Source organism: Vulpes lagopus, chromosome 12 (assembly GCF_018345385.1).
Source record: "Vulpes lagopus strain Blue_001 chromosome 12, ASM1834538v1, whole genome shotgun sequence".
Classification (NCBI taxonomy): domain Eukaryota; kingdom Metazoa; phylum Chordata; class Mammalia; order Carnivora; family Canidae; genus Vulpes; species Vulpes lagopus.
The window spans coordinates 59,216,948-59,243,194 of NC_054835.1; the positions used below are offsets into that span (position 1 = coordinate 59,216,948).

A 26,247-nucleotide genomic window follows, 5' to 3' on the forward strand; every position below is an offset into this window, starting at 1 on the left:
TGTACACATTGGCTTTTTTATTCCTTCAGCAAATGCTTTGTAGGCCTCTGATAGGAGCCAGGTTGTGCTACATTTGGGGACCATGCAGGGTAATAATACAGGGTCCTCGTCCTCAAAGAGCTGAGAGTGTAGCAAAGCGGGGGTGAGTGGAAAGAGCTAACCCAGAAGTCGTGATGCAGGACGTCCAGTGAAAGAAGCAAGAAGCAGATCCGGAGGCCGGCAGGGCCGCCTTGAGAGGCTGTACCTGAAGGATGCTCTGATGCCTCCAGTGGGGGACAGAGGGCCTGGAGCCGAGACACACGTGGTGAAAACAAACTCCGCCTGCAAGCGCCTCGTGTGAGGGGGCGAAGACTAAGAGACGACTTTTTGGCCCAGAAGCATTTCTCCATCACTGCTGCCCATCCTGCTGCTGGGCAGTCAGCACCAAGTGGTCAGGGCTGAGCATGACCCTCGGGCACAGTTTTAGGGCCCGGCTGGGATACGAGTAGAGCAGTGCTATAGAAATTAATCAGATCGTTCAAAGGAGTCCAGGAATCTCAGATGAGCTCCAGGAAACACGGGGGCCAGTCCAGCAGAAGGGCCGGCTCTGGGGTGGAGCCACTTCTTGGCCTAGACCAGAACCACCCAGAGCAGAGCAGAGTTCCCCTGGGCCAGGTGGATGGAGATGCAGGAGCTGACGGTTATCCGAGAGGCTGAGCAGGTGCAAAATTGAGGGGAGGGATGGCCCGACGTCCCCAGAAGCATTAGAAAAAAAAGTAAGTGAAACAAAAGGTTTATGGTGAGGAAATGTAATCGAGCACGCAGCTGGACTCGCCGGTGAGAAAGATTTGCTTCTGTGTAACACGCTGAGTGTGGACTTCACCAGGGGCTATGGCGAGATCGTATTGGAGAGTTGGGGCAAACAAAGTCGGAAGTGCAAAAGCGAAATCCTCATCTTCCATGATGGAGCAGTAGATGTCTACAGTTGCTAAATAAACACTAGCCATTATTTTTGAAAGCTAGAAGTAAACTCGTAAAAACCTCTCCAAAAGAATTGAGATTGGCTGCCTTTGGGGAGCTGGACCTGAGGGTGGGAGGAATAGGCCGCCGAGGGCCGTCCCGCGGCTCCTCCTCCCTCCCTGTATTCCTCTGGTAGAAACGGCAGCCTTCCAGGCCCAGAGCAGGAGCAGCCCGACCCTGCCGCCGGGTAGGAGCCTCTGAGCCACGTAGCTCCGCCAGGGTGGGAGCGTCCACAGCTGTCAGGGAGAGAATTAGGTGACCAACTGGAAGCCTGTGTGTCCCCTGTCCACCCAGAGAATGGAGAGGATGGACTTTAAAAGTCTTTGCTGTGGGCAGCCCTGATGGCCTAGCGGTTTGGTGCTGCCTTTGGCCCAGGGTGTGACCCTGGGGTCCCAGGATCGAGTCCCACGTTGGGCTCCCTGCATGGAGCCTGCTTCTCCCTCTGCCTATGTCTCTGCCTCTGTGTGTGTGTATGTGTGTGTGTGTGTGTGTGTGTGTGTGTGTCTCATGAATAAATACATAAAATCTTTAAAAAAAAAAAAAAAGCCTCTGCAGTAAGGGAAGTGATAAAGGTGCACACAATCTGGACCGGCCTTGGTTTGGGGCTCCAGCTCTGCCCCCCATGGACCTCGGCAGGTCACTGCCTATTCTGACTTTGGCCTCTCTGTATCAAAATGGGAGTTCCAACCACTTCCTCTCGAGGTGGCGATGCAGAGCCGGTGCTGGGCTATGTCTCCGGGGCACAGGGCACGTAGTAGGGCCCAGGCACTTAGATTCTTGCTGCTGCTTTTGTTAAGAATAAGATAGACGTAGAAGTAGGGCAGACCTAAGAACACGCAGGGAACTCTATTTACAAGGTCTCGCCATCTATTAGGTCACGAGAAACTTTTAAGAAATTCCAAAAAGTAAGGGTGGCTCAGTTGGTTGGGGTCTTCTGCCTTTGGCTCAGGTCATGATCTCAGGGTCCTGGAATCGAGTCCTGCGTCAGGCTCCCTGCTCAGGGGGAGTCTCCCTCTCCCTCCCCTAGTGCACGTGTGTGCGCGCGCTCTCTCTCTCTCTCTCAAATATATAGAAATCTTATAAATTTTTTTCAGAAAGCAGCAATAGTACAGACTGTGCATAGTAGGATCAGGAATGAATAACAGTAACTGAAAACAAAATAAGCCTTCCAACTAGAAATCTATTTTTTTAAAGCAATTGCCTTTGGTCTTGTGTCAAAGGAAAAATATGGAACAAAACTATAGTCTCCAAAAGCACAGATATTGAAAGTAATGCCCATCAGACCCAGGGACTCTAGCTAAAGCCACATTCAGAGAAGAACATGGCAACCTTACGTCCCCACGCCACCTGACAGAAGCAGAGTAGAGTAAGCAGCCTGCTAGGATGACACCGTGAAGCAGAAGGAGCTCTAGACACACAGGAAAAAACTGGTAAAAGATCAAAGGACTTTTCTGAGTTCGCAAAAAAAATGAAATAAAAACTTAACAGTAAATGAAAAGCTATTTCTTGGGGGGAAATCAAGTTACCTGATGAAGGGGACAGAGCACCATCAGGAAGGGACAAGGGAGGAAGAACCGCAGGAAGAAGAGCACGGTGACTCATGAGATTATTTTGTGCATCCTTGAAAATGCAGCCATAGCCTGGATGCAGCACACTTGTAGTTCCAGGGAACTACAACTGATCAAACCGACTGCGAAGAAGTGGAAGGTTCAAACAGGCCAGCTTCCCTACACGGACCAGGGAAGGGGCCAGAGAGAACCTGGCCGCCCGGCCACCCCCGGGGCTGCAGAACCCCAGCAGCCCTCACCCCCCCGGAGCAGCGGAAGGAAGGCAAGCAGCGCCAGCCTGCTCCCGGGGCGCATGGGACACCGACGCCCAAACCTAAAATGCACAACTGCGTGAGTGTGCCTAATGCCACCCAGCCGTATGCTTCAAATATGGATAAAATGGCGAATTTTATGTTTCATGTGTGTCACCACACACACACACAAAACTGAAAAAGTCCACACACAAAAGCAAACCACAAGGCCCCTGTATCCAGCACAGTGTCCAGAAGGGACAGCACCGTGTTGCCCAGCGGGCTCCTCCCGGTGCGGGGCTGGCTCCCTGTCATCCTCGAGACGTTAGTAGGCAGAAGGCCGACATCGATCTTCTCATGAAGGAGGAGAACCACACGATACAGGAGCATCCCGAGCTGCTTCTCGAACACTGAAAATAGTTTGGTATCAGCCCCAAAGCCAGCATCATCCTTAACAGAGAAACCCTGAAAACAACAAGCAGGCAGAATGAAAAGCCACCGTCACGCAGAGGCCAAAACTAAAGGCACAGAGACTAGAAAAGTAGAAGTGAACCACTGCGGCTGACACACGGTGCACCTGGAAAGCCCCGTGGAGTCCGTTCGATGCTGCTAATGAGGGGCGCTATGAGGCAGGGGACTCAAGATTAACGTACAGACATCACAGGAACAACCGGTGGAAGGTACGTGCCCCCTAAATCTGGGGATAAACCCGAGACACGAACACCGTAAAACATGCCTGAGGAACGCAGAAATCCACCCGAACAAATGAAAACATGCGCTGCGCCTTCACAGAAGGATCCGTCATCGTCAGCATGTCAGTGTTCCCTAAATTAATTTAAGCTTTAATACAATCCCAATAAAACTACCAGCAGGTTCCTTTTCCCCCTCCCTCTTCTCTGGAACTAGACAGACACGCTCTGCACTTCCTGTGGAGAAATGAATAGGAATCACCAGGGAGACTCTGAATAGAAAGGAAAATGGGAAGGAGCTAACCCTACCAGGCATCAAAACTTAGGACAAAGCCTCCACAATGAAGAGCGACGTGGGGTTGGACAGATCATGGACAGACAGGCAGACAGATGGGCTCCACAGAGACGGGCCTCGGCGTGCGCACGGCACTGTGTAGTCGAGTCAGCAGCTCAGATCAGTGCAGCAAGGATGATGGGCTCCTGACTTTCTGGTGTGAGGGTAGCTAGCGATCCGACTGTGCACCCCAAACATCAGAATTGACTTTAAAGAGATAGATTAAGTATGAAGAATAGAAGCAGTAGAAGAAAACCCAGGCAAATTCTATTTTAGCCTTAGAGTGATTAGTCCTTTCAACCATGATTTAAAGTCTACACGTCTTTGAAAATTAATAGATTTGGTTGCATAACAATAAAGCATTTGCATGGGGGAAAAAACTAGCAAAGTCTTAAGACAAAAAATTGGAGGGGGATGGTATTTAAAACTCTCCCTGGTGAAAAACCAGCCGTCATATGTAAAGAGCTCCAAGAAATGAAGAACAACACTTGACAGTCCAGCAGAGAATTGGTCAAAAGATGACCATGACCTAGCAATTCCCAGAAAGAGAAATACAAGTGAGCCTTACTTACTACTTACACGTAGGGGAAGGGAGTCCTTCCAAGATGAGGCACGGGTGCAGCAGGGTGGCACCAAAAACGGGTTTTTACTTCTCAGATGGGCGAGCCCTCAGGTGTCTCACGGCAGGACGCGCTGCAGGACGGCAGATGCATTTGTCCCGCGACGGGGCCATGTTGCTTGTGGGAATTTACAGCCTTGCCCCCGTGGGCCTGACCGAGCCACACTCTCCTCACCGCGAGGAGAAGACACTTCCCACGTGGCCAGGCTGTCGTACAGAGAGGGAGCGGTCCTCGCATTTAAGGGAAGGGTGGCTTGGTCTCTGTGTTCACATCCCCTAGGTTTCCGTAGAGAAAAATCGGGAGAATCAGTAAGAAACTAACAAAGCACTTACACTAGTGGTGGAGGGAGGTTTACACTTGCATCTTATTTCACATTTATTTTCACTTTGAATCCAGATGTCCCTTCTCCACATTAATGTATAATCATGCTGAGTCTCTGCAACCCCTGCAGAGACAGAGGAGGGAAGCCGACTTCTCCATCTCTGCCTTTCGGTAGCATTTTGATTTTTTATCTTGTAAATATATTTACAAATTTTGGAACATGTACCAAAAAAGTAGATTGAAAGTGTGAAAGCATTCACAGGTGCCAGTGATTTTTCCCATTGGTCCCAGTTGTTTACAACACACGTGGTGTGTCTTCATTCCGAGGTTTACCTCTGACACAAGAGCATCCAGTGCAAGAATATTTTTTTTTCCATGTTTACTTATTAAGTCATCTCTGCACCCAGTGTGGGGCTTGAACTCACAACTCCGAGATCAAGAGTCACAGGCTCACCCAGCCGAGCCAGCCAGCTGCCCCGTATATTTAAGCATTTTTCGCATTGGGGGGAGGGGGGCTAGGCCGGGGATATGACACGTCACCAGGGCGCAAGGCGTGCAGAGGCAAGTGGGTGCCCAGTGGACCTGCTGCCGAATTTGTGAGGTGCTGTGAGCTCCTGTGGCCAGTAGGCAGAAGTCCTGCCCTGGTCTCATTTTCTCAGGCACCTCTGGTTATATGACCTTGCGCCTTTGCTACAACTGAGCGTGTGCACATCCCACCACCCCGCCATCTCTGTGGGCACCCAGTACCCGTCACCTGGGGAACCGCCACCCCACAGCCCACTCTGGGTCTTTTCTCTTACGTCGGCCTGAGCTCCAGGACCCATGTGGACGGGAAGCATGACTCTCCCTCTGGGTGGGTTTCTCCGGGTCCAGAGCACGTCCCGCGCAGCCCGTGCCCACTGGTGCTCAGGGCTGTCCCATCCATGTCCGAGCACCCGCGGAACAGAGGGTAGCTGCGTGGAGGAGGATGAAGAGGGCTCCCAGGTTATCCCACCTGCCTCGCCTCGTACGCTCAGGCTCACAAAAGCCATCCCTGCAGCTGTGCAAACCGTGCCCTCGCCTGGTGCCACGGTGAAACGTGCGCTCCCTTCCCTGCGGCTCTGCTTCTCTTCCTCACCTCCCCGTCCCCGTTTTAAACTCCCTGAGATCCCGAGAGAGGAGAACCAGAGCTGTAGCAAGAATTAAAAGCACGTCAGAGTTGGTTTTGCATGTGGTGGGGCAGGGGCCGGTTGGAAAGGCCGTTTGTACTCGTGCCCTTGCCTCCCCTCCAGCCTGCGTGTGTCGTACCTGCAGCTGGATCTGGGGGCGACAGACACGGCCGGGGAAGCAGCTGCCAAGGGGGAGTCTCAGCTGCCCGAGCCCTGAGGCTCCGCGGGGCTTTCCACCGAGCCTGCGCAGTGTGCGTCCGTGGGTTGCATCTCTGTGCCTTTGTCGTCGAAAGGCCTCGTGTTTCCTTCCTTCTGATGAGGCAGTCGGCCGGGGCGCGTGTGTCCCGGGTCCCTGCCTGCGGTGTGGACCGAGGGCAGGGGTGAGACGGCTGAGTTGGTGAAAGTCTGAGCAAGCTCAGAGCCAGCTGGCAAGAGACCCCGGCTGAGGACCCACAGGGAAGGAGGCCCTTGGAGAGATGGCGCTGTCGGCGGTCCTGGCGTGACCACCTCGCCGGGGCACACGCCTCGGTGCAGAATTAGTAGGGCGAGAATTAGTGACCCCGTGGAGCTGTGATGAGGCGCGCTGGAGGAGCTCCCCTGTAAACGCGTCGGCCTTGATGTGCCTTGTCGAAGCTCTGCTGTTAAGCACAGAGGGGCCTTTGTTCTCTCCCGGGCCCCTGTGGACCACGTCTCTACAGAGAGGACATCGTGCTCCCGTCTTTGTCGCTCTCCCGTCACACCCTCCATTCAGAGCAGGGAGTCCCCGTGGTATTACCGCAAACTGCGCACTTAATTGGCCTCCCTGGCTCTTGGGGCATCAGCCTGCCGCCCGGAGTCGCTGGTGCCCACTGCTTCCTGACCCCCCGCTCCCCAGCCCGCGGGGCTCCCACCTGCACGGCCGAGCCGAGGCCTCCCCATCGGTGTATCAGCGCGAGGACGGAACACCCGGCGGCAGGCCGTGTCCGGGCGGTGCGGGCCGGGGGCTCGGTCGGCCAGCGGCGGGGAGCACGTGGTCTTCTCCCCCCGTTGCTGGGAGCGCCCTTCCTCAGCTGCTCGTCCTCACTCCTGCGGTAATGGCCTTTGTCCCTGGATGCAGCGGGTGAGATTCCACGTCTCTGGGGACGCGTTACCCCAAGTGCTGCTGATCAGTCCTTCCGGGTGTCAGGCCTGGAGCCCACTTAGCATCGTGACCGCGTTCCGAGGGTCACCCTCTCCAAGCGTAAGAGCGTCCAGGATTTGTGTGTCCATCTCAGAGGCTTGTGCCTATGCCACGTGTTTACCTTTGACTCCACGAGTTGAGCACCGATTTTTATACTATGGCCCCAGCAGGTAGCGACGGGAGCAGCCCGGCCTGGGACCTAGCTTCTTGCCTCCAGCTCTGCCTTTAGGTCTCCTCCGTGCAAGCAGAAACCTTTCTTGACGCTGTGCACCCGAACCCTGAGTGTCCAGGACACGATCGTGTGAGCCCCTTAAGAACCAGCACTTGCAGGATGCCCCCAGACCTGCCAGCCTGGTGTGCCGTCAGGGCCTCTGGTAACACGGCCGCTGCCTCCGAGCTAGGCTCCCTTCTCCAGGGTCCCAGCTCCTCCGCCCTGGGCATCGCTCACCAGCCCCCTGTTCCCAGGCACCTGTTTCCTGTGTCCTCATCCCGAGCACCCTCCTTCCCCTCTGTGGCATTGGTTCCCACCCAACATGGGCACGACTCCCATCTAGGTCAGCTAGGATTGCACTCTGCTCTCTGGAGCATGTACGTGGACCTTCCTCCTGATGGCTGTCCTTTGCCGAGGGCCTGTGACCACCTCCCCACCTCTTGGTCACTCAGTCCCTCTGGCCCGGATGCTGCCAGAACTGTCTCCTCCCATCTCCCGTCTCCGGGGTCATCCCCTTCGCTGTGCTCTTGGTGCATGTGCCTCCCCCTTCCGGTCTGGCTCACCCTCCCCTGTGACCCTGCAGGTGTCCTCAAGCCTCTGCACAGCGTCCAAAGCCCACAGGATAGACTCACTGCTGTCCCTCAGCACAGGCACCCCCTCCTGTCCCTGAGCCCCCCAGCCCCCAGGGTCTTCTCCAGAAACTGAGCAGGGTGTGGGTCGTCCCTCCGTCCAGGACCAGGCCAGTGCCTGGCACCTGCGGGTCCTCGAATGTGTGCTGAGCTCACGGACTCACAGCCCCGCTGGTGCACACAGGTGCTGGCAGGTGTGGAGCGGCCTGAAGAGTTGGGAAGAGCCGCACCCCTGACAGTTGGCTTACACTTAACGCTTGCAGTTACCCCCTCAGGGCTCCTCCTTTGGGGTAAAGAGTTGGGCCTCTATCCCAGGAAGCACCTGTTGAAGCGTGTGCCACACATGGTTCATAACGATTGTACGCACACAGATTGTCCTGTTTCTGAGTCCCTGCAAAATCCTAAGGAAAGCTTCGGCAGGGGCTGTCTGCAGACACCGGGGAGGGTGTGGGCAGGGGCTGCAGAGGCCAAGGGGGCCTCCCAGGGGGCTGGTCCTGCAGCCGGGGCCCCTCCCGTCGGGCAGGCGGAGGCGTTGAGAGAACCCCTCAGCGCTGCCAGCCGCTCTGCCGCAGCCGAGGACGCTGTCTGCGAGCAGCCGTTCGAGCTGTTTCACCAAACGAACGTTGGGCCTGAGGAAGTCACTAGGACATAAAACGTTCACTGCACGTTCATTCTTCACACATCACGGGAAGCAAAGGGCCCTCCCAGGCACCTGCACTCACGGCTTCTCCCTGTCTCTTTCTCTCCCCAGTCGTGCCAAGCTGACCTGGTGAAGGACAACGGTCACAAATACTTCCTGTCCGTCTTGGCCGACCCTTACATGCCAGTAAGCCCACCCTCGCTTCCCCTTGGACAGTCCTGAGATCGTGTCGTTTGTCTCTGCTCCCCTGTCACGCTCTGGGGTACCTGTGGCGAGGGGCTCCCTGCGGGCGGAGGGGCCACGTCGGGCTGAGGGCACGTGCCTCACCTGGGCCCGAGAACACCTGCTTTCAGGGCTTTTTCCTTTCTGCGTCTGAGTAGGAGAGGCGTGCGGGTTGGTTTGGTTGTTGACATTTGTCTCCCTGGCACGTACGTCTCTACGATAGAGTAGGAGCCACTCTCCCTCACAGCCTGTCAACCGAATTAGATTAATGAGTGCTTGCACGTCTGCAGTATGACAGCTCACATGCCCAGGGAAGGTTCTGGAACATGACAAGTTGCCCGTGTGCCTTATGAATCAAGCAGGAAGGGAGGGAGGGAAGGAAAGAAGAGAGTGAATGTCTAAGTTTCAGATTATTTTGTTTTATTAAAACACTTCAACAGTAGTAACCTACAGCAGCATTTACAGCGACTCCTACAAATGTGTTGTAATTAATCCCTAGACTCCTTCCCTGTAGCAGTTCCGAGCACGGCAGAGAGAACAAAACAGACGTCCTGAGTCGCTCCTTGACATAGCTGACTTTTGCCAGTGTACTTAAAGTGTTTGCACAGCCTTGGTGTCCTGAACTAAGTGCTGGTTGCCGAAGAAAAGCCAGAAGACATTAAAAACAGGCTCATTGCATAAAAGGCAAACGGTACCTGCGTGTTTTAACTTAAGTGCGGTAATTCAGCATCATCTTAGGCAGCAAAAGTTGACACTTCATGGAGGTTTGGAAACAGTTGCTTCCCTCTTTTCTGGGTGAGCAAGGATATGGTCAACCAGATGGAAAGGGCCCTGTGCGACTAGTCGTGGTAAAGTGGTGAGCGGAGTTGGTACGGGTGGAGCGTCAGGCCCGGACCCATCGATGTTGGGAACCTATAGTGAAATTCCAAAGAGAAAATTGCCAAATGCCAAAAACCGAAGCCAGAAGTCTGAGGAGAGCCATGGTGGGAAGGAAGCACTGACCCTGGGGTCCCCGGCCCAGCAGACCCTGAGTCTGCACTCAGGATGGGGGCCATGTGGCAGCAGCGCAAGAAGGGATCGCGGCTGAAAGCCAGGAGCCTGCTTGGGAACACGGCCCCGTGTGTGCACGTCCCAGCCGGGGCAGTAGCTGGGATCTCCAGGGGCCTAGAAGCAAAGGCACAAGCTCCTGCAGGGGGTTCGCACAGCGCGGAGCCGAGAGCCGCAGCCACAGGCGGGGAGGAGCACGGGCAGTCACCAGTGGGAAATGAGCACCCAAGACCCGAGGGTCCTAGAGTTCTCTGAGCAGGACTGTAAAGTCCGTATGAGTAAGTGTGTGCAAGACGACTGAATGACACATTTGTTTAATTACGTTCAGGAATACGTTATGTTGTGTCCTCAGGAGTACTTTTACCCTGTGATGAGAAAATAATGTTTTTCCCTTTTTACTCATCCTCAAAAATGACCAATTAGATTCTTTGGGTAAATACTCAGATTCAAGGGGGGAGAACCTGTAACAGAAGACATAGTCACTGCCGCTCAAAGCCCTGCAGGTGAAGTAAACTCAGACCAGTGCTGTGAGTGACAGAATTCCTGGAGAAACCACCCAGGATGAAGCAAACAGACGGCGTGAAGGGGGCTCAGAGGCCCGTGAGGAGGGGTCCCGCTGCTCCCAGCCTGAGGCCAGAGTGCACTGTTGGAACAGCGGGGAGAAGCTGGACCTGAACATGCCACGGCTAAGAATTTTCCCAATAGGAAGAAAGGAACAAGTTTTCAGTTTTAAAAAGCACAGTGAATCTTTTTTTTTTTTTTTAAGATTTTATTTACTCATGAGAGACACAGAGAGAGAGGTAGAGACACAGCACAGGGAGAAGCAGGCTCCCTGCGGGGAGCCCAACGTGGGACTCGATCCCAGGACCCCGGGGTCACGCCCTGAGCCCAAGGCAGACGCTCAAGCACGGAGCCCCAGGTGCCCCAGCTCAGTATCTTGAAGAGGCTAAATAAAAACAGATCCACACAAAGACTCATCCTGATGGAAGTAGGAAATATCGAAGGCAACTGGAATAAGAAGAGGGCCTATGCATGGGAGCGGACAGCTCCACCGGGTGATGGATGCCGGCGCTGGAGGAAATGGACTGTCACCCCAGGACCCTCCACCGCCCCACATTTAGGACACGTGGTCAGAGACTCAGAGCCCACTGCACGCAGACCCCCAGCGCAGAGCCTTATGAGGACCATGCTTCACGTGGAATCTGAACCCACAGGGACGTACGCAGTGCACAAGACGGAGGGATTGGCAAACGTGTCGCCCGATCTCAGTAAGCACTGGCTGAACAAACAGACGACGGCCATCAGGAAACCCAGGGGTTAAGGCCGGAGGAGGGAGGCTGCAGTCGGCGGCGCCATAGCGGCCTTGACTAACCCACGGGCGAGCACAGGAAGGATCAGCTTCAGACTCTGCTCAGGGTGCACATTAAAAACATCAGGCCCCACAAAACCGTTAAAATCGGCTGAGCGGTCCCCACAGCAGCAGGGCCACAGAGGAGGGCAGGGTGAACGCAGGTCCACATGATGGAAGCTCTGGAAGGAAGAAGCTGGAATGGAGTTAGGGTGTGGGACTCATGCATTTTCCGCCAGTGTGCTCGGCGAGGACAGTGTGCTTCCAGGGGCTTGGACGAGGCTGAGGGGTGAGCGGTCGGGTGCTTCCTGCCGGTGGGACAGTCCTCCGCTCCCGGAGCAGCACAGCAGACGTGTCCTGTCCGGCCGCATTCACACCTCGGGGACCCCCTGTGCTCCGCGGCCAGCGCAGAGCCAGGCCCTCCTACAAGGGCTTTTCCTGTCTGGAGACTCCAGTCCAAGGGCACCAGAGCTGCCCCTCGTGACCTTGCATGCCTGGCTCATCACAGGGGCCCAGGGAGGGGAGCTCCGCTGTGCTGGGGAGGGATGGGCTTCCACCACGGGGAGAGCAAAACCAGGCCGACTTCCTTTTTCCAGGCCGAGCACCGGACCATGACGGCCTTCATCCTTGCTGTCATCGTCAACAGCTACAACACGGGGCAGGTGAGTGTGGTGGCCGCCCCGGCTGCCCTGCGGGCTTGAGTGTCCATGATGCGGTCTCCCGGAGAAGGGGGCGCCGAGGGCGGGCGGGGTCTTCGTGGAGCCCGCCGTTGCGGGGGGAGCTGAAACTGGCAGGATCTGGAATGAGGAAAACCGAGCATCTGCTGCAAGTGGGAGTTTCCTGAGCAACGGGGCTGTGGTCCCCACAAGCCATCCCCTGCCCTGGGGTCGGGGGTGACGTGGGTGACGTCTGCCTTGTTGCAGGAGGCCTGCCTCCAGGGAAACCTGATCGCCATCTGCCTGGAGCAGCTCAACGACCCGCACCCGCTCCTGCGCCAGTGGGTGGCCATCTGTCTGGGCCGCATCTGGCAGAACTTTGACTCGGCCAGGTGGTGTGGCGTGAGGGACAGCGCGCACGAGAAGCTCTGCAGCCTCCTCTCTGACCCCATCCCTGAGGTGAGCCTGCTGCCAGCGTGCTGAGGCCTGGCTGCCGCGTGCAGAGGGCCGACACCGAGCTGCCACACGGCCTGGCCTCGGGCCCCCCGCGTCCTGGTGGTGCCCGGCGGTGCTCTGCTGCCTTGTCGAGGCAGGTGGTGCCGGGCTGGGGCCAGATGCCAACCACCCCATGGTGTGACCGCACCCCGGCCCCTCTTGCAGGTGCGCTGCGCGGCGGTCTTCGCCCTCGGAACCTTTGTGGGCAACTCCGCAGAGAGAACCGACCACTCGACCACCATCGACCACAACGTGGCCATGATGCTGGCCCAGCTGATCAACGACGGGAGCCCCGTGGTCCGCAAGGTGCGTGGCCCCAGGTCCGCAGGCAGCAGCAGAGCGCCTTGCGACCCGTCTCCTGCGGCGCCCGGGGGTCTGAGCCGGCGACCCTGACCGCAGCCGCGAGCCCTCATGTCCCACTTGGCGCGCACCCTTCAGAGAGCAGACCTTTAAATGTTTGTTTAATTCTCTACAAAATGCGTTTCTTCACCAGATACTCATGTGTTTGCTTCATTTAAAGGCATTTAACAGGGCTGCGCCTCCCGGCAGCTTGTATAATAGGCTCCTTCCTGCCTGGGAGCAACACATACACACATGATGGAGACTCAAAAGAGCAGTAGACACCCACAGACAGACGGAAAGGTTTGTGTAGTGTATTCCCCTCCCCGCCCCCGTGTTTGTCAGCGGCTGAACGAAACACTTTTATAAAGTTGAAAGCTTTTACTTGTCTGTTTAGATGTAGAAATATCACAGATTTCCGTCCAAGACCTCACACCTCTTGTCAAAAGTTGGCCCAGCACAGCTAGACCCCCGTCACCCGGGCAGAGGCGCCACAGGCCGCCTGCTTTACTGGTGACCTTGGAAGGCTGCCCGCGTCCACATGGTGCCGTGCAGGTGCCCGGCCGAGACCACCGCACGGGGGACGGGGGCGGGAGTGGCAGAGGACGGGCTGTGGCCTGGGGCCGTGTGCTCGTTTGGACCCCGCTGCTTTTCACTTCGGCCAGACTCGAGAGGCAGGAGGACTCCCTGGTCTCCTGTTCCCTTCAGGGAGCGATTACCTCGTTGCTCACGTGCCTGACTCCCTAGCGCAGCGTCAGAACCGCAACATGAGACCCTGGCGTCCACCCTGTTTCACTGGCCCACAGTTTCTCGATTGCAGGCTTGTCTCCTGCAGCCCCACCAGCAAGCTGCCCCCCCTCGGACGCCCCCAATCAGAGCAGCAAAGGAGTGGTTCCTTTACTTGTCCGTTAAAATCCCTTTAAAAGAAGGAAAGCTTTTTTTTCTTCTTTTTAGATAATCTTTAAAAAGAATATTAATAAAAATTGGAAGAAATCCCTGTCAGTTTCCAGTATCAGGACAGTGGCCGGTGAGGCCGTGGGAACACCTGGGCCTGCCGTGCTCTCGAGCATGGCCCTGAGTGCCTCCATGGCCCTGGCGTCCCATCCCTGGCTCAGATCCACTTGCTGTCCCTCTCCTCTAGACAGGATGCGCAGGTGTAGCCAGGTGTCTCCCGAGGGCATCGGGGTGTCTGCCTTGCTGGGGAGCTGAGCACCGTAGATGCATCCCAGGGGCACGGCTGCATGTCAGCCAGAGACGTGCCTCACCGGGAGGCGGAGGTCAGCTCTTCCCCCGTGCTCCTCCATCCTGGGCTCAGCAAACAAGCCCTTGCATCCCAGGCCCTGGCGTGCAGAGTGGAGATGATCCTGCCTTCAGGGGCCGGACACGGGCACCAGCAGTGGTGCTAAAGTACCCATAAACACGTGGGACCTCAGAGGTGGGCGCAGAGCTCTCGGAACAGGTCTGAGTGGCGCCTGCACTGCCTCGCCGGGGGAGGCCTCCGTAGGTGGGAGCCTGTCCCTGGGTTATGAGGGCTGAGCAGCCAGGACCCAGGGGGTAAGGGGCAGGGGGAGCTCGTAGGGCAGGCAGAGGGTGTGTGCAGTGCAGGTGTGAAGGACCGTGCTGCGCCCAGGGCTGCCGCCGTTCCAGGGGCTGTATCGGCAGGAGAGGCAGCGAGGGGCTGACGGAGGGCAGGGGCTCGTCGTAGCCTGGCCCCGCGTGCGAGGGGCGTGCCTGCCCTCACGGCACAGAAGTATTTCATTCTTCCAACAAACGCTTGAGTGCCGGCTCCCGGTATGGGGCAGGGAGGCCTTGGGGCCCCGCACAGCTAGCAGGGGAGACAGACAGCCCACGGCAGCCTAGCGAGTAAGCCAGGCAGGTGGCGTTTGCTGTGGGCACGTGGGGCACAGAGGTTTAGGGGAGGAAGCGAGGGTGCAGTCTGGGGGGCAGGGAAGCCTTGAAGAGGACGGTGGCAGCTGCTCAGAGGCAGGGGCCCCTCACCATCTGCAGAGCCCCGTGGTGGGACCGGTGTGGCCCATGGCCCCACGAGGTGCTGGTCCGGGAGACCCAGCTGCGGGGCCCGCGGGTCTGGAGCACAGCCCAGATGTGGGCGTCGAGCGCTGCGAGCTGACCCGCCCCGACTGCGTCTCTCACCCAGGCCCTGGCCAAGGTCGCCGGCTCTGACCTGCAGCTGGGGCCCTGATCATGCGGGCAGCAGAGGAGAGAAACCGGGATGTATGCGGGGTTTTCAAAGCCTCGTGTACTCAGCGTGGAAAAGATGACATCTGATTACTTTTTATAGTACGAGCGTCCTTTCCTAGTTGAGGCCGTGAGGTAGCAGAGCATCGCCTGCTTAGTGAGCTTGCTTGATGAGCCCAGAGTCCGCAGACTGGCGGCAGCCTCCCGAATCACTGGGCCCGAAGCTGCCCACGAAGGACACAGCCAGAGTGCCCAGCCCGCCAGCGCCCCCACCTCCTCAGAAGGGCCAGGGGTTGCGGGTAGGTCCCCCATCCAGCCCCACAGCCGCGCTCCGGCTTCCTCACCACCACCCTCCTGAGCGGCACCGGCATCGGCCCCCCCTTACCCGCACGTCTGACCCACGGTGAGGCTGACAGACAGCCTCAGACGCTGTTCCTCATTGGCCGCCCAGGCCCCAGGTCCCTGGTGGAGACGAAGGGGGACGAGCTCCCCAGGCTGGAGCACCTGTGCCTGAAGGTGACCCCGGAGTAGACGTGCTCCCCTGAACGCTGCTCCATTGTGCCGTGGTCACGGCCGAGTCAGACACCGTGACGGCGGGCCACCAGGTGTCAGCCAGTGACTTGTTGGAAATGCACAGTGGGGACAGCCCTCTGGGGAGGAAGCAAGGAGGTGGCAGCCAGCACACGCAGGCCGCAGGGAGGACCCCAGGAAGACACCTGACCTGGCCTCCCACACAACCAACGAGCAGTAGCCAGACTCCCGTTGGGGGGTGCACATGCCCAGGCCTGGTGGCCCTGAACCCTAGGACACTCGGTGAAGTGCCCCACATGCTGAAGATTACAGTGTATTTGAAGGGAAAGGCTCCGTTCGTTGGCGCATACCCGTTAGGCACCCGTGTGCTGGGCCCTGGGTCACCGGGCCTTGAGCACCTAGCAGGGAGCCTAACCTGGTTCTCCTCCCAAGGCTCGCACTTGGAGGTGGGGCAGGCTGGAGACTGAACAGGCAGGCGCATGTGTGACGTGGCAGGTCATGCTCTGAGGGAGGCAGAGCGTGTCTGGGGGGCAGCCCTTGGCGAACGCGGGGCCCTCGGGCGTCTGAGTGGAGGCCTGAAGGAAACATGGGCTGAGCTGGGGACACTTGGGGAGGCCTTTCCAGGCAAAGGGAACAGCAAGTGCTCAGGCCCAGAGCAGGAGTGGTGGCTCCTTCAAGGGTCCATGCTAGACCCAGGGTGGGGGCACGAGGGGTGGGGGGGTACCTGGGACCCAGGCGAGAAAAGCCTCGTTTTGTTCTGTGTGTGAGCAGAGGCAGGAGGTTGGGAAGAAGGTGGGACTGACCCTGACCTGTGAGGCTGAGAGGTGCTGCTGGACAGAGGAGCCGGGCCTCGTGCCTTGGGGTGCCAGGGTGCCACGGGAGCTGGGCCTCGTGCCTCGGGGTGTTGGGGTGCCACGGGAGCTGGGCCTCGTGCCTCGGGGTGTCGGAGTGCCCGTGTTGAACCGCTTCCAGAAGCTGAGAATGCACGCGGCCCTGCCCCAGCCCGCACACCCTTGCCAGAACTACCCACACGTTTGTGGCCACTTGCACACCAGCAGCCCATGGCCAGCAGCAGCCACCTTGAGTGGCCACCACCCCAGCAGGATGTGCTTGGTCCAGAGCCACTGGGCATGGGCAGTGCCCCAGTGTTTGACCTTGAATGGCTGTCTGTACATCAGCGGGCCTGGGATCTGGGTGCGAGTTAGCGTTGCAGGGCCCAGCTCAGGCTCCTCCCGCCCCGCATCAGAGTGAAGGGGAGGGTCCGTCCTCTTCGGAGACCGTATAGGCTGCGTGTTTGACAGGAGGGGCCCGGTAGGCGACCCCACCTGGCATGTGCCCTGGTTTGCAGAGGGCGCGGGCAGGCACGGAGGCGTCGGCAGTGGCATGAGAGGCTCGCGGGGCCACAGTGCAGATAGACTCTGGGCAGATTGGGTGGGAGGTGGATTGGGGGTTCATGGTTCCCTGGGCACAGGAGTCCCCAGTGGGGGCTGAGTGGGAAGGGGTGGTGCCAGCAGCCTGCAGGGCACGCTGAGTTTGGGGTCACAGGAGCACTTAGGCTGAGGTCGGCTTGGAGCTTCAAGAGAGGGCCCAGGGGCGGGTTTGGGAGCAGCGCACAGGCCGACAGGAGGAGCTGAAGGGCCGTGTGGGGTTAGGGCAGGAGACGACGGGGCAGCCGCCGAGGGGGTCCCAGGGCCCCGTGCAGAGGGGCAGGGATTCACACGCAAGCTGGGGCCCAGGTGATCACCGGACAGAAGCCGCTGCGCTCGTCTCCTCGGGCACTTGGGCCTGGGGATCGTGTCTTTGCCTTTCAGGGACTGGAAACTAATTTATCTTTGCAAGTTTTGCATTTTGTAAAAAGAGCGTGCTCTGGCTTGTCAGACGTATCTTGCTTTTCTATGCCCGGAATTCAAATGGCTCACCCAGCGACATGGTCCAGTCAACACGTAGCTGAGCCCGGGCCCCAGGATCGACCGCCCTCCCCCCCGGAGCGTGTCGTTCACACCCGCGCCCCGAGGACACCTGCTCCGGCCGCTCACGTCCAGCCATCCCGCCCTCACTGCTTGTCCAGAGGCTCCCGCTCCCTCCGGACACCCCCGAGCACGTCCCTGGAAGGGCCAGTCCCCGCTGCCAACACCGAGTGCAGTTTGTCTTAACCTTTCTCTTTTCTGTGGTGATCTGGGCACTCGGCGTGAACTCTCCGCCTCACTGCTTTTCCGCAATCCTTCGCCAGCCGCCAATAAGTGCTGTTGTCCTTGTCCCTCCCGGCAGGAACTGGTGGTGGCTCTGAGTCATCTTGTCGTTCAGTACGAAAGCAATTTCTGCACCGTGGCCTTGCAGTTCATGGAGGAGGAGAAGAACTACCCCTTGCCTTCTCCAGCGGCCACAGGTACGGCGCCGTTGCACACACGGCCTGAGCGGCCCGCCTGCCCGCCCCCCAGGGACCCACGTCAGACAGCTGCCCCCTCGGAGTGGCCCCCCGACTCCCGCCCTCCCAGGCCCGACACAGGCTAGGAAGGACAGCAGGACGGGCCGCCCGGACCCTCTGACTCTTTCCCTTCCTTTTTTACCACCTTTGGAAATCAGATTCATGGGGATGTTGAAGGACAGCGGAACGTGTGCCACGGGGGCGCACGGAGAAGCTCGCCGGCTCTTCCGTGATACACTTGCGTCACATTACGCAGCTCCTTTCCTCCCGTTTGTCCTTGTCACTGGATTAATATTTCTTTGTGATGGGCTGCCTCCTCCCCCAGAGCGCAGCTTCTCCGCAGGAAAGAGGGCTCGTGATCAATAACAAAAGCATTACTGCTTCTAGAACACCGGGGAGGGAAGTGACAATGAACTTGCTCGGTGGAAACAGCTGGTCCAGAGGGGGGCACAGGGGCAGCAGGGCAGGGAGGGGGCTGGCAGGACCACCCCGGCCGTGGCTGTGCTGTCACCTGAGGGGCAGCAGCCTGCAGCTGAGCCACGGAGCTGCTGGCACGGCCCTCAGGGCGCCCCGGCCGCCAGCCCTGCTCCGAAATGTCTGTTAGAACGGCGCCCCCGCAGAACAGCAGGGGTGGGCTCTGGTCACCTGCTCCTTACACCTCCCTACCTGACACGCGTGTCGGGTCCGCACCCAGTGGGGGGCGAGCCGTGGTAGCTCCTGTCACCTCGTGCTGTGGCCCCTGCCTAAGGGGGTGCACTGCCCCCCAAAGCCCACCATTAACTCTTTCTTTGACTCTCTCCCAGAGGGTGGGAGCCTGACCCCAGTGCGGGACAGCCCGTGCACCCCCAGACTCCGCTCCGTGAGTTCCTATGGAAACATTCGTGCCGTCACCACTGCCCGAAGCTTGAACAAGTCTTTACAGAATCTGAGCTTGACGGAAGAATGTAAGATCCTGGAAATCGGGTCCTTGGGGGGGACAGTTGTGGGTGTGAGTTTCTGAACCGTTCTACACACAAGGGCCGCGCCCTTTCTCTGCCGTGAGCGCGTGCCCTCTGCCCCACCGGCTGGCCCTGACGTCTCGCCGCGGTGACGTGGGCCGGCTGCGGTGGAGCGGGCAACAGGGCGGTGGGGGGCCGTGTGGGAGGCGCACCCTGACCCCCACCGTGCTGTCTGGCCAGCCGGCAGCTCCGTGGCGTTCTCCCCCGGGAACCTCAGCACCAGCAGCAGCGCCAGCAGCACCCTGGGCAGCCCCGAGAACGAGGAGTACATCCTGTCCTTCGAGACCATCGACAAGATGCGTCGCGTCAGCTCCTACTCGGCCCTCAACTCCCTCATCGGTGAGTGCCGCGCCCGGGCTACCCGGGTGCCCCCACCCGCCTGTGCCAGGGCACGGGATGCGGGCACCGCCTCAGCCAGAGAACAAGCATTAATTGGAGTGTGGAGGTGAGAGGAGTGGGTGCCGAGGGCAGCCGGAACTTTCCGCAGCTTTAACTTTGCTCCGATGGTACCTACAGGCCCTTCTGGGCTTGCGGGGGAAGGCTGCCAGAACCTTCCGTCTGCCGCAGCCCGATGGCTGCCTGTGCAGTGATTTTGCCCCAGGAGACGCATCTGTCGCGGCCAGGGCAGAGCAGGGGCTGCCACACCTGACAGGCTGAGTGCATCCCTCCCAGAGGGCTCTTCCCTCCTCACCGCGCGACTGTGGGTCTTCGGGGCGCTGGCAGCGAGGGCACTTCCACTCTGACCACCCCACACAGTTTCCGGGCCTCAGCAGGAATTTTAGTTAATGTTGAAAACCTGGGGACACTAACGTACGGACACTGCGTGTGGGTTGTCTCCCAACTTCAGCAATCACAGGCCGAGCCAAATCCCCCGAACTCGCCGCCGGTTCCACGTTCATCACAGTTTGCAAACCCCCAAAGCACCCACCGCGCCCCTTACAGGCTGCAGACTTCACGGGAACCCTGTGCCATGGGGCACGTCTCCGCGGGGCCGCTCGTGCCGCCGCTCTGTGTTTGTGCTGCGCTCCACCCCCTGACCCGCCGCACCCCTGCCCCGCCCCCCACCCCCTGCTCCACCAGCCCCTCCTCACCTGCCGGGTTCGCTTACCCATTCTGCGGGTGGAGGGCCCAACCCCGAGTCCTCCCTCCAGCCATCCCAGGGTCGCGCAGGCTGCTCCTCCCTAGGTTTACTTCGGCACCTCAGGTTGCTCTGAGATGCCCGTGTCAGTCGAATGTCCCCGTCGGCCCGCGGAGCCGTGCAGAGTGCTATCCTGACTTCATAGCCCCTGCCGTCCCCAGACGTGTGTCCCTTTGTCCTCCTGCCACTGTTTCTCTGCTTCTGCTCCTTCATGATCATCCCCACAAGATGTTGAATTGCCCTAGCGTCCAAGTCCCAACTTTTGCTTTGTTGGTTTTTTCATTAGATCCTCGTGTTTTGTTCTAATAACTTCATTTCATTATTCCCTTCTCTTTTCCTTAGCTTTTCTCCATCGTTGGTTTCGTTTCTGAATTTGAGAATAGATTTAGCTCATGCGCTGGCGCTCATTCCTGCATCCCTCCCAGCGTCCACCCACATTCACATCTGTGGTCTCTGCCCCTCATCGGCCCTTGTGTCGGTTCTAAATCATCAACTTATTTCCGTGGGGAGCCCTATGCCCTAGCACATGCACCCTCCACACCATGTGGTGAGGGCGATATTTCTGAATTTCAGCCATGATCTGGAGGGGGCAGGACTGCGGTCTCTGCATGAACCACCCCAGTCTGTCCCTCTGCTGGAACGCAGCTCAGGGCATCTGCCATAATTCCTGTAGGTTAAGTCCGTGTGATGTCCCTTTGGGCCTGGACAGGCCGCAGGCTCCAGACGTGGCCACCAAACCCACCCACCCACCACCAGGAACTTAGCTTAGAAATGCCAACTTGAATTGTCAATCTAAACTGAGAAATAACATCGCAAATTCGTGCGTTTGATTGTTTGCTAAAATATCCCAAATGCCCAGAAGACATAATGTTGGTGCTCGGCGTGAACGCAGGTTCTGCTAACTCACCCATAAAATACATTCTGAGTGTCACTGGTAGGGTGTTTTCAACTAGAATGTGTTCTTTTGACAGAATTAACATTGTGTACGGTGGCTTGGTTCCCAGGCTTCCCCACAGGAGTCTTTTAAACTCTGGTCGATATGAATCCGAATCAGTATTTGTGCATATGTCCACAATGAAAACACATGGAGTCACAGGGGAAACTCAGAGAAACGGAAATGCGCCACGCTGTGGCTCTGCGACCCACCAGCCGGTGAACTTGGTGCAGCACCTCCCCCCCGGCCTGAGTCAGGACAACCCCTCCTCCCACCTCTCACCAGAGCAGGAGTCGGCAGACGTTCTCTGCACAGGACCCGACAGTGTGTGTTTTCAGCCGTGCAGGTGGCACAGCTTCCATAGCACAAGAGTAGCTGCAGGTGGCGCGTGAACAAATGAATCTGGCCGCCTTCTAATCAAAATTTACTTACAAACTGAAATGCAAATTTCATAAAATAGTCACAAGTCACAAGACATTATCTTCCTTTTATTTTTTTTTTCTCAACCACTTAAAAAGTAAAAAAACTATCCTTAGTCTGCAAGCCACAAGAAAACAAGCAGCTGGCGCGTGTGTCTGGGCCATGGTTTGCCCGCAGGCCCACCAGAGCTTGCGTCTACCCTTCCTGCCCTGGAGGGCCCAGATTGTCCCTGTGACGGCAACAGCGTCTCGTGCTGCTCTGTCTCGGGACGTGGAGGTGCGTCATTCGTTCAGCAGCATTCCGTAAGTGCCGCTGGCGTGCCGGGCGTCACGAGCTCACCGCCATGGAACAAATAAGTACAGAGCGCCAGACTTGGAAGCCAGTCACCACACGGGGCTTGTCCAATCTCGCCCTACCTCAGCTGCCGGGACAGCGGTGGCCTCGGGTCCTTGTCTGTGAGTCCTCTGTCCCTCGCCCCTGCACCCCGGCCCTCGGCACCTTCAGAGCACCCTCCCCGTTGCCCAGTCTCACCGCCCCCCCCCCCCGTGCTGACCCCCTGCAGGGTCCTCCTGACTGATCTCCTTGTTGCCTCCCTCGGGGTCTCGTCCTGACCGTCCTGCCTCGCGGCACACGTCCAGTGCCACCCGTGTTCTGCGGGTGGCCATCCACTCCACGGCCCCCTGTTCACACGCATGGCCGGCCGTCAAGAGAAGAAATGTTTGAAAGGGTCCCACCTGGCTTCCGAGCGTGCAGAGACACAGTGCCTGTCGCAGGTCAGACAGAACTGAAGCGAGTATGGAAGTCACGTGTCCCCAAGGGACCCTTGCCAGCTCCTGTCAGGAAGTCCCCATTGTCTACGGCATGTTCCCTTCTCCGGGGTCTTTAAGGCCGCGTGTGCGGTGGAGCAACAGCAGGTTCAGGCCGCGGTGTCTCGGCCGCTTCACAGGGCGAGGGTGGGGTTGGTGCCGCGCGTCCAGGTGCACCTGCACGTGCACGGGGCAGGACCGGCCTGGGCCACAGCACCGCCGCGATGAGCAGGTGCCGCCTCGTCCCGGGCGCTGGCGGGGCCAGCAGGTCTTGGAGGCGTAAGGATGAAGAACGATGTTTTGTCAGAGGCCGCGGCAGCTGCCGGGGACGAGCACCTGACCGTGTCCGGGCCCCGCACCGCAGCACCTCCCGCCCCGGACCTGCCCGCTGGCTTCCTCCGGAGGGTCGGCAGCCCCGACACCCCCACCTTCTTGCTCACAAATTCCGGCTCCCGGAGAAGCTGAGTGTTTCCTGTATATCAGTCGAATCTTTGAAAACCAGAGTGGAGAAGACCGACTATGAGCTGCAGCAGGTGGAGCCGCTCATGCGTGTTCCACGAGGCACGCTCCCCGCCTCCGCGCTCAGACGTCACCGACCGCGTCCCACCGCGTGCAGCTCTCACCTGCTTAGAGGCAATTTTCTCTTTCGTTTCAACCAAAGGACAGCAAACTCTCCAGGCCCTCAGTGCATATTGCAAGAGGTTTTCAAAACCATGGCGTCCTAGGACGTCCATTTATCCCCACCTCTTCCCCAAAGGCCAGCCTCTCCGGGCCCCCTCCCAGCTCCCTCCCAGCCCCCTCCCTGCTCTGTCGCTCTGAGCATGCCCCGTGGTCTTGCCTGCGGGGTAGGGGGTCCAGGAACACATTCCCGGGAGAAGCCTTGGCTTCCCTCGCCCCTGCCTGGGTCTCCGCACCTGAAGGGTGGCCGCCTGATGTTTGTAGGGTTGCAGGGGGACCCGGTCTCCGTATCCTCTCGTCCCTGGAACCCCACCTATCTCTGACTCACCAGCCATCTGGCCTGATCCCTGTGGGCCCCCGTCGGTCTTCCCCACTTCTGGTCCCCCAGCCCAGGGTCTCCCCACGCGGCCTGCCAGGACCCCCGTCAGGCCTTGCAGCACGTCTGCAGGTGGCCCATGGCAGCCTCGCACAGAAGCCTCCCTGAAAACCGCACTCGCTGTCAGCTCCCTACTCGAGGCCTTCCTCCCCCAGACAGCCCACCTTCGGCATCGGCCCTCCCGCTGCGCCCCTGCGCCCCTGCTCCTCCTCTCAGGCTGGATGCCGGCCCCTGAGCGAGGCGCGGACAACCCAGCAGCGCGGAGTCCTCCCTGCGGCGACACCTGCACCCCCGAGGGGCGAGTGGGGGGGCCGTCTTTATTCCTCCGTTATGGTAAAGCTGCAGTTTCTTGGTCATGTGTGCGGCAGGCAGCCCCGCGTGCCCCTCCCGCCCTGAGCCTACCCCGTCCGAGCGCCCAGAGGTGGAGTGGGAAGGGGGGAAGAGACGGCCCGTGCGTGGACATCAGGGCACACGTGACACACCCCTCCTGCCTCCGCCGCCGGGCAGCCCTCCAGCCCCATCAGGCACCCTGCTCTACAGCCCGGGCCCCGGGGCGGGCGGGGATGGTCACTCTGCTTCTTTGCAGGAGTGAGTCACAGCCTGGAGGGGGTGAGGGGGGATCATTTCTGTTCTGAGGATTCCAGGCCAGACTGGGGCGGCCGTGAGCGCTCCCACCGCCGAAGCGCCTGCTCGCTGTGGCTCGGAGGCCTGGCCGCGGTGGGACGATGGCGCCTCCCTGAAGTTCTGTGACCCTGACATCACCTCAAGCGTGTTCCCAGCAATGGATCCGAGCCGGAGCTGGGCTGGGGTGGGAAGAGCCGGGATCTAAGCTCTGCGCCGGCCTGGAGCCGGGCCCAGGTTCCGACTCCTCCACTCGCTCAGCATCTGGGGGTCGGGGCCACTGCCCACATCTCCGGTCCCCTGGGGGCCCTGCTGGCCTGAGCCCGCTCGTCCCCGTTGCATCGTGATCGGCCAGGAACTAGCATGTCCTTCCGTCTCCCTCTGTCCCCCCACCTCGAGAAGCCCTAACAGAGGAGGCCCTCGGGGCCCCAGGGCCGCAAGGTGCGAGCACGAAGAGCAGAGGGCCGGGGAGAACGTGGCCATCAGCCAGGAGGAGGGGCCGTGCGGTTGTCGCCAGAGGAGCCGCGCACGGTCCCAGGGAAGGTTTTATAGCCCATTAGTTTGATTTCTTGCTGCCGGAGAACGGGGGGGAGAAGGCGAACGGCGTTGTTCTCCGACGCCACAACATCAGTTACATCTTTATGGCCACAACCTTTGATGAAAGGCCATCATTACGCGTGTCTCGCCGGGGCCCTGAGGCACTCGCTGGCAGGACTGTGCAGACACGGGGGCCACCCGCACTCGGCGGTCTCGCCCTCCGCGCCCCTCCCACGGGCAGAGGCAGGAAGTCAGGGGGCTCCTGACGGGGCTCCGTCCCCAGGGGCGTCACAGACTGGGGATGCGGAGGCCCCAGGGCTCGGGCGCTGGGTGCTGGGCCGGGCAGAGGCTGTCAGCCACGTCGGCCCTAAGGGGGCAAGGTCCGGCTTCTCTTTCCTCCGAGCGGTGCAGCCAGCCCCGGGGGCTTCTGGGAGCCGGAGTTGGCTACAGAGCTCCAAGCACATTTTCCTACATTTTATGCTACTTGGGAAGTTGTGGCCATTGCTCTGGAAAATAAATGTAAAACCATTAGTTATGATCTTTTATTACTTTTGGTCTAGACGTGGAAATAGGTTCTCAGCGCTCATGAGGAAGGAGCTGAGTGAGTGCCAGACCCAGGCGTCCTTCCTGAGCATTTCACAGCCAGAAGCCTCCAGAAGGCCACTCGGGCGTCCTCCAGCAGCCCGGGGGCTCCAGCCTCTGCTGTGCTCACAACCTTGGTGCGTTGGCAGCAGCTCTCAGAGCAGGGTGGTCCGTGCAGCAGGGGGCCGAGGGAGCCTGGAGGCCAGACTGAGGGAGGAGGTGAAATGCACGGAGCACTTCTGCACACCAGTTGCGTGTTTTCACCAGCAAATACTTACCTCATTCGTTGTAGCCAGACTCTGGCCAACATCAGAGCCTTTTCCTTCTCTGCTGAGTCAAAGCTGAAATCTTGTGCAAGAAAGGCCACAGCAGTAATGAGGTCCCAGATGGGAACAGCGGCCACGTCCTTCCTAGGTGCGCAGTGCCACCCCTCTCCTGGTGCCGGTCTCTGCCGCCCACCCCAGGCCCCTCCTCGCGTTTCCGCCAGCGGCACTGCTGGGTGAGGGTCAGGTTGCTCGGGTATCTGCTCTTGGAGGCACACAGGTCACCAGGCGTCTGAGCGCCGCGGCCCCCTCCCCTGCTGCTGTGAGTCCTCCCGCCCCCGGCCCGGCTGTGGTGACAGTGTGGCGGGTCATCTTAGTGCACCGCCTCGCGACTCTGTCCCCTGTTGGCGGCGCTCTGGGGAATCTGAGCCCAAAACTAATGGGGTTGTGGGGGAGCTAGAAACTCACACAGTAGCTGTGATGACTTCGAGGGGCCTTCCTAAGAGCCTCACCCCATTAGGGGCCCGACCGTCCTTCCCCTCCTGAGCGCCGCACCCGTGAACGTGCAGCGGCCGGTCCCCGTAGGCCCCAAACCCCCAGCCCTCACGGGGGTGACTGGGGAGCCACGTCTTCGTGGACAGTTCTCACGTCTCACAGGCCCAGTGCCTGCTGCTGGGCGCTCCGCTCGATCCAGAAGGGGCCTGGGAGTTCCTCCGGGAGGCTCGGGGCCCATTTTACCACACAGCTTCCTCAGACTTGGGTTGTAAATCCGGAGTCAGGGTCGGAGGTGCTCATCCGTTCCTGCGTCTAAGTTAAAGTGTGCAGGGAAAGTGTGCGTCACCCGGCGCGGACTCCTCTCCAGGGAGAGTGTCCTCAGCCGAGCTCTCACCGTCCGAAGGGCAGATGCCTACCCAGCCCGTCCCCCGAGGGGCCCTGCCTGACCCCCTGGGCCACGCAACCGTGGGACCCGCCGTCCTTCCAGGGCAACCCAGCGGCCTCCCAGTCCCCGTGGCCCTGCCTGTCTGCGGGGTCCCCGCGAGGCCTCCTCGGGAGCCGGGGGCTCCCTGCATCCCTACGCAGCAGGTGT

At 59.3% G+C, this 26,247-nt stretch overlaps 1 protein-coding gene across 2 annotated transcripts in view; it reads left to right on the plus strand.

Moving 5' to 3' along the window:
- Window positions 1-26,247, plus strand: part of RPTOR (regulatory associated protein of MTOR complex 1) — a 330,129-nt gene that overhangs the window by 262,595 nt on the left and 41,287 nt on the right. For both annotated transcript variants that reach the window (XM_041723779.1, XM_041723780.1), the window contains exons 14-20: window positions 8,660-8,734; window positions 11,762-11,827; window positions 12,089-12,280; window positions 12,482-12,622; window positions 17,651-17,768; window positions 18,611-18,751; window positions 18,986-19,144. In XM_041723779.1, the coding sequence (XP_041579713.1) occupies window positions 8,660-8,734; window positions 11,762-11,827; window positions 12,089-12,280; window positions 12,482-12,622; window positions 17,651-17,768; window positions 18,611-18,751; window positions 18,986-19,144 (892 nt within the window). The remainder of the gene's footprint in view (window positions 1-8,659; window positions 8,735-11,761; window positions 11,828-12,088; window positions 12,281-12,481; window positions 12,623-17,650; window positions 17,769-18,610; window positions 18,752-18,985; window positions 19,145-26,247) is intronic.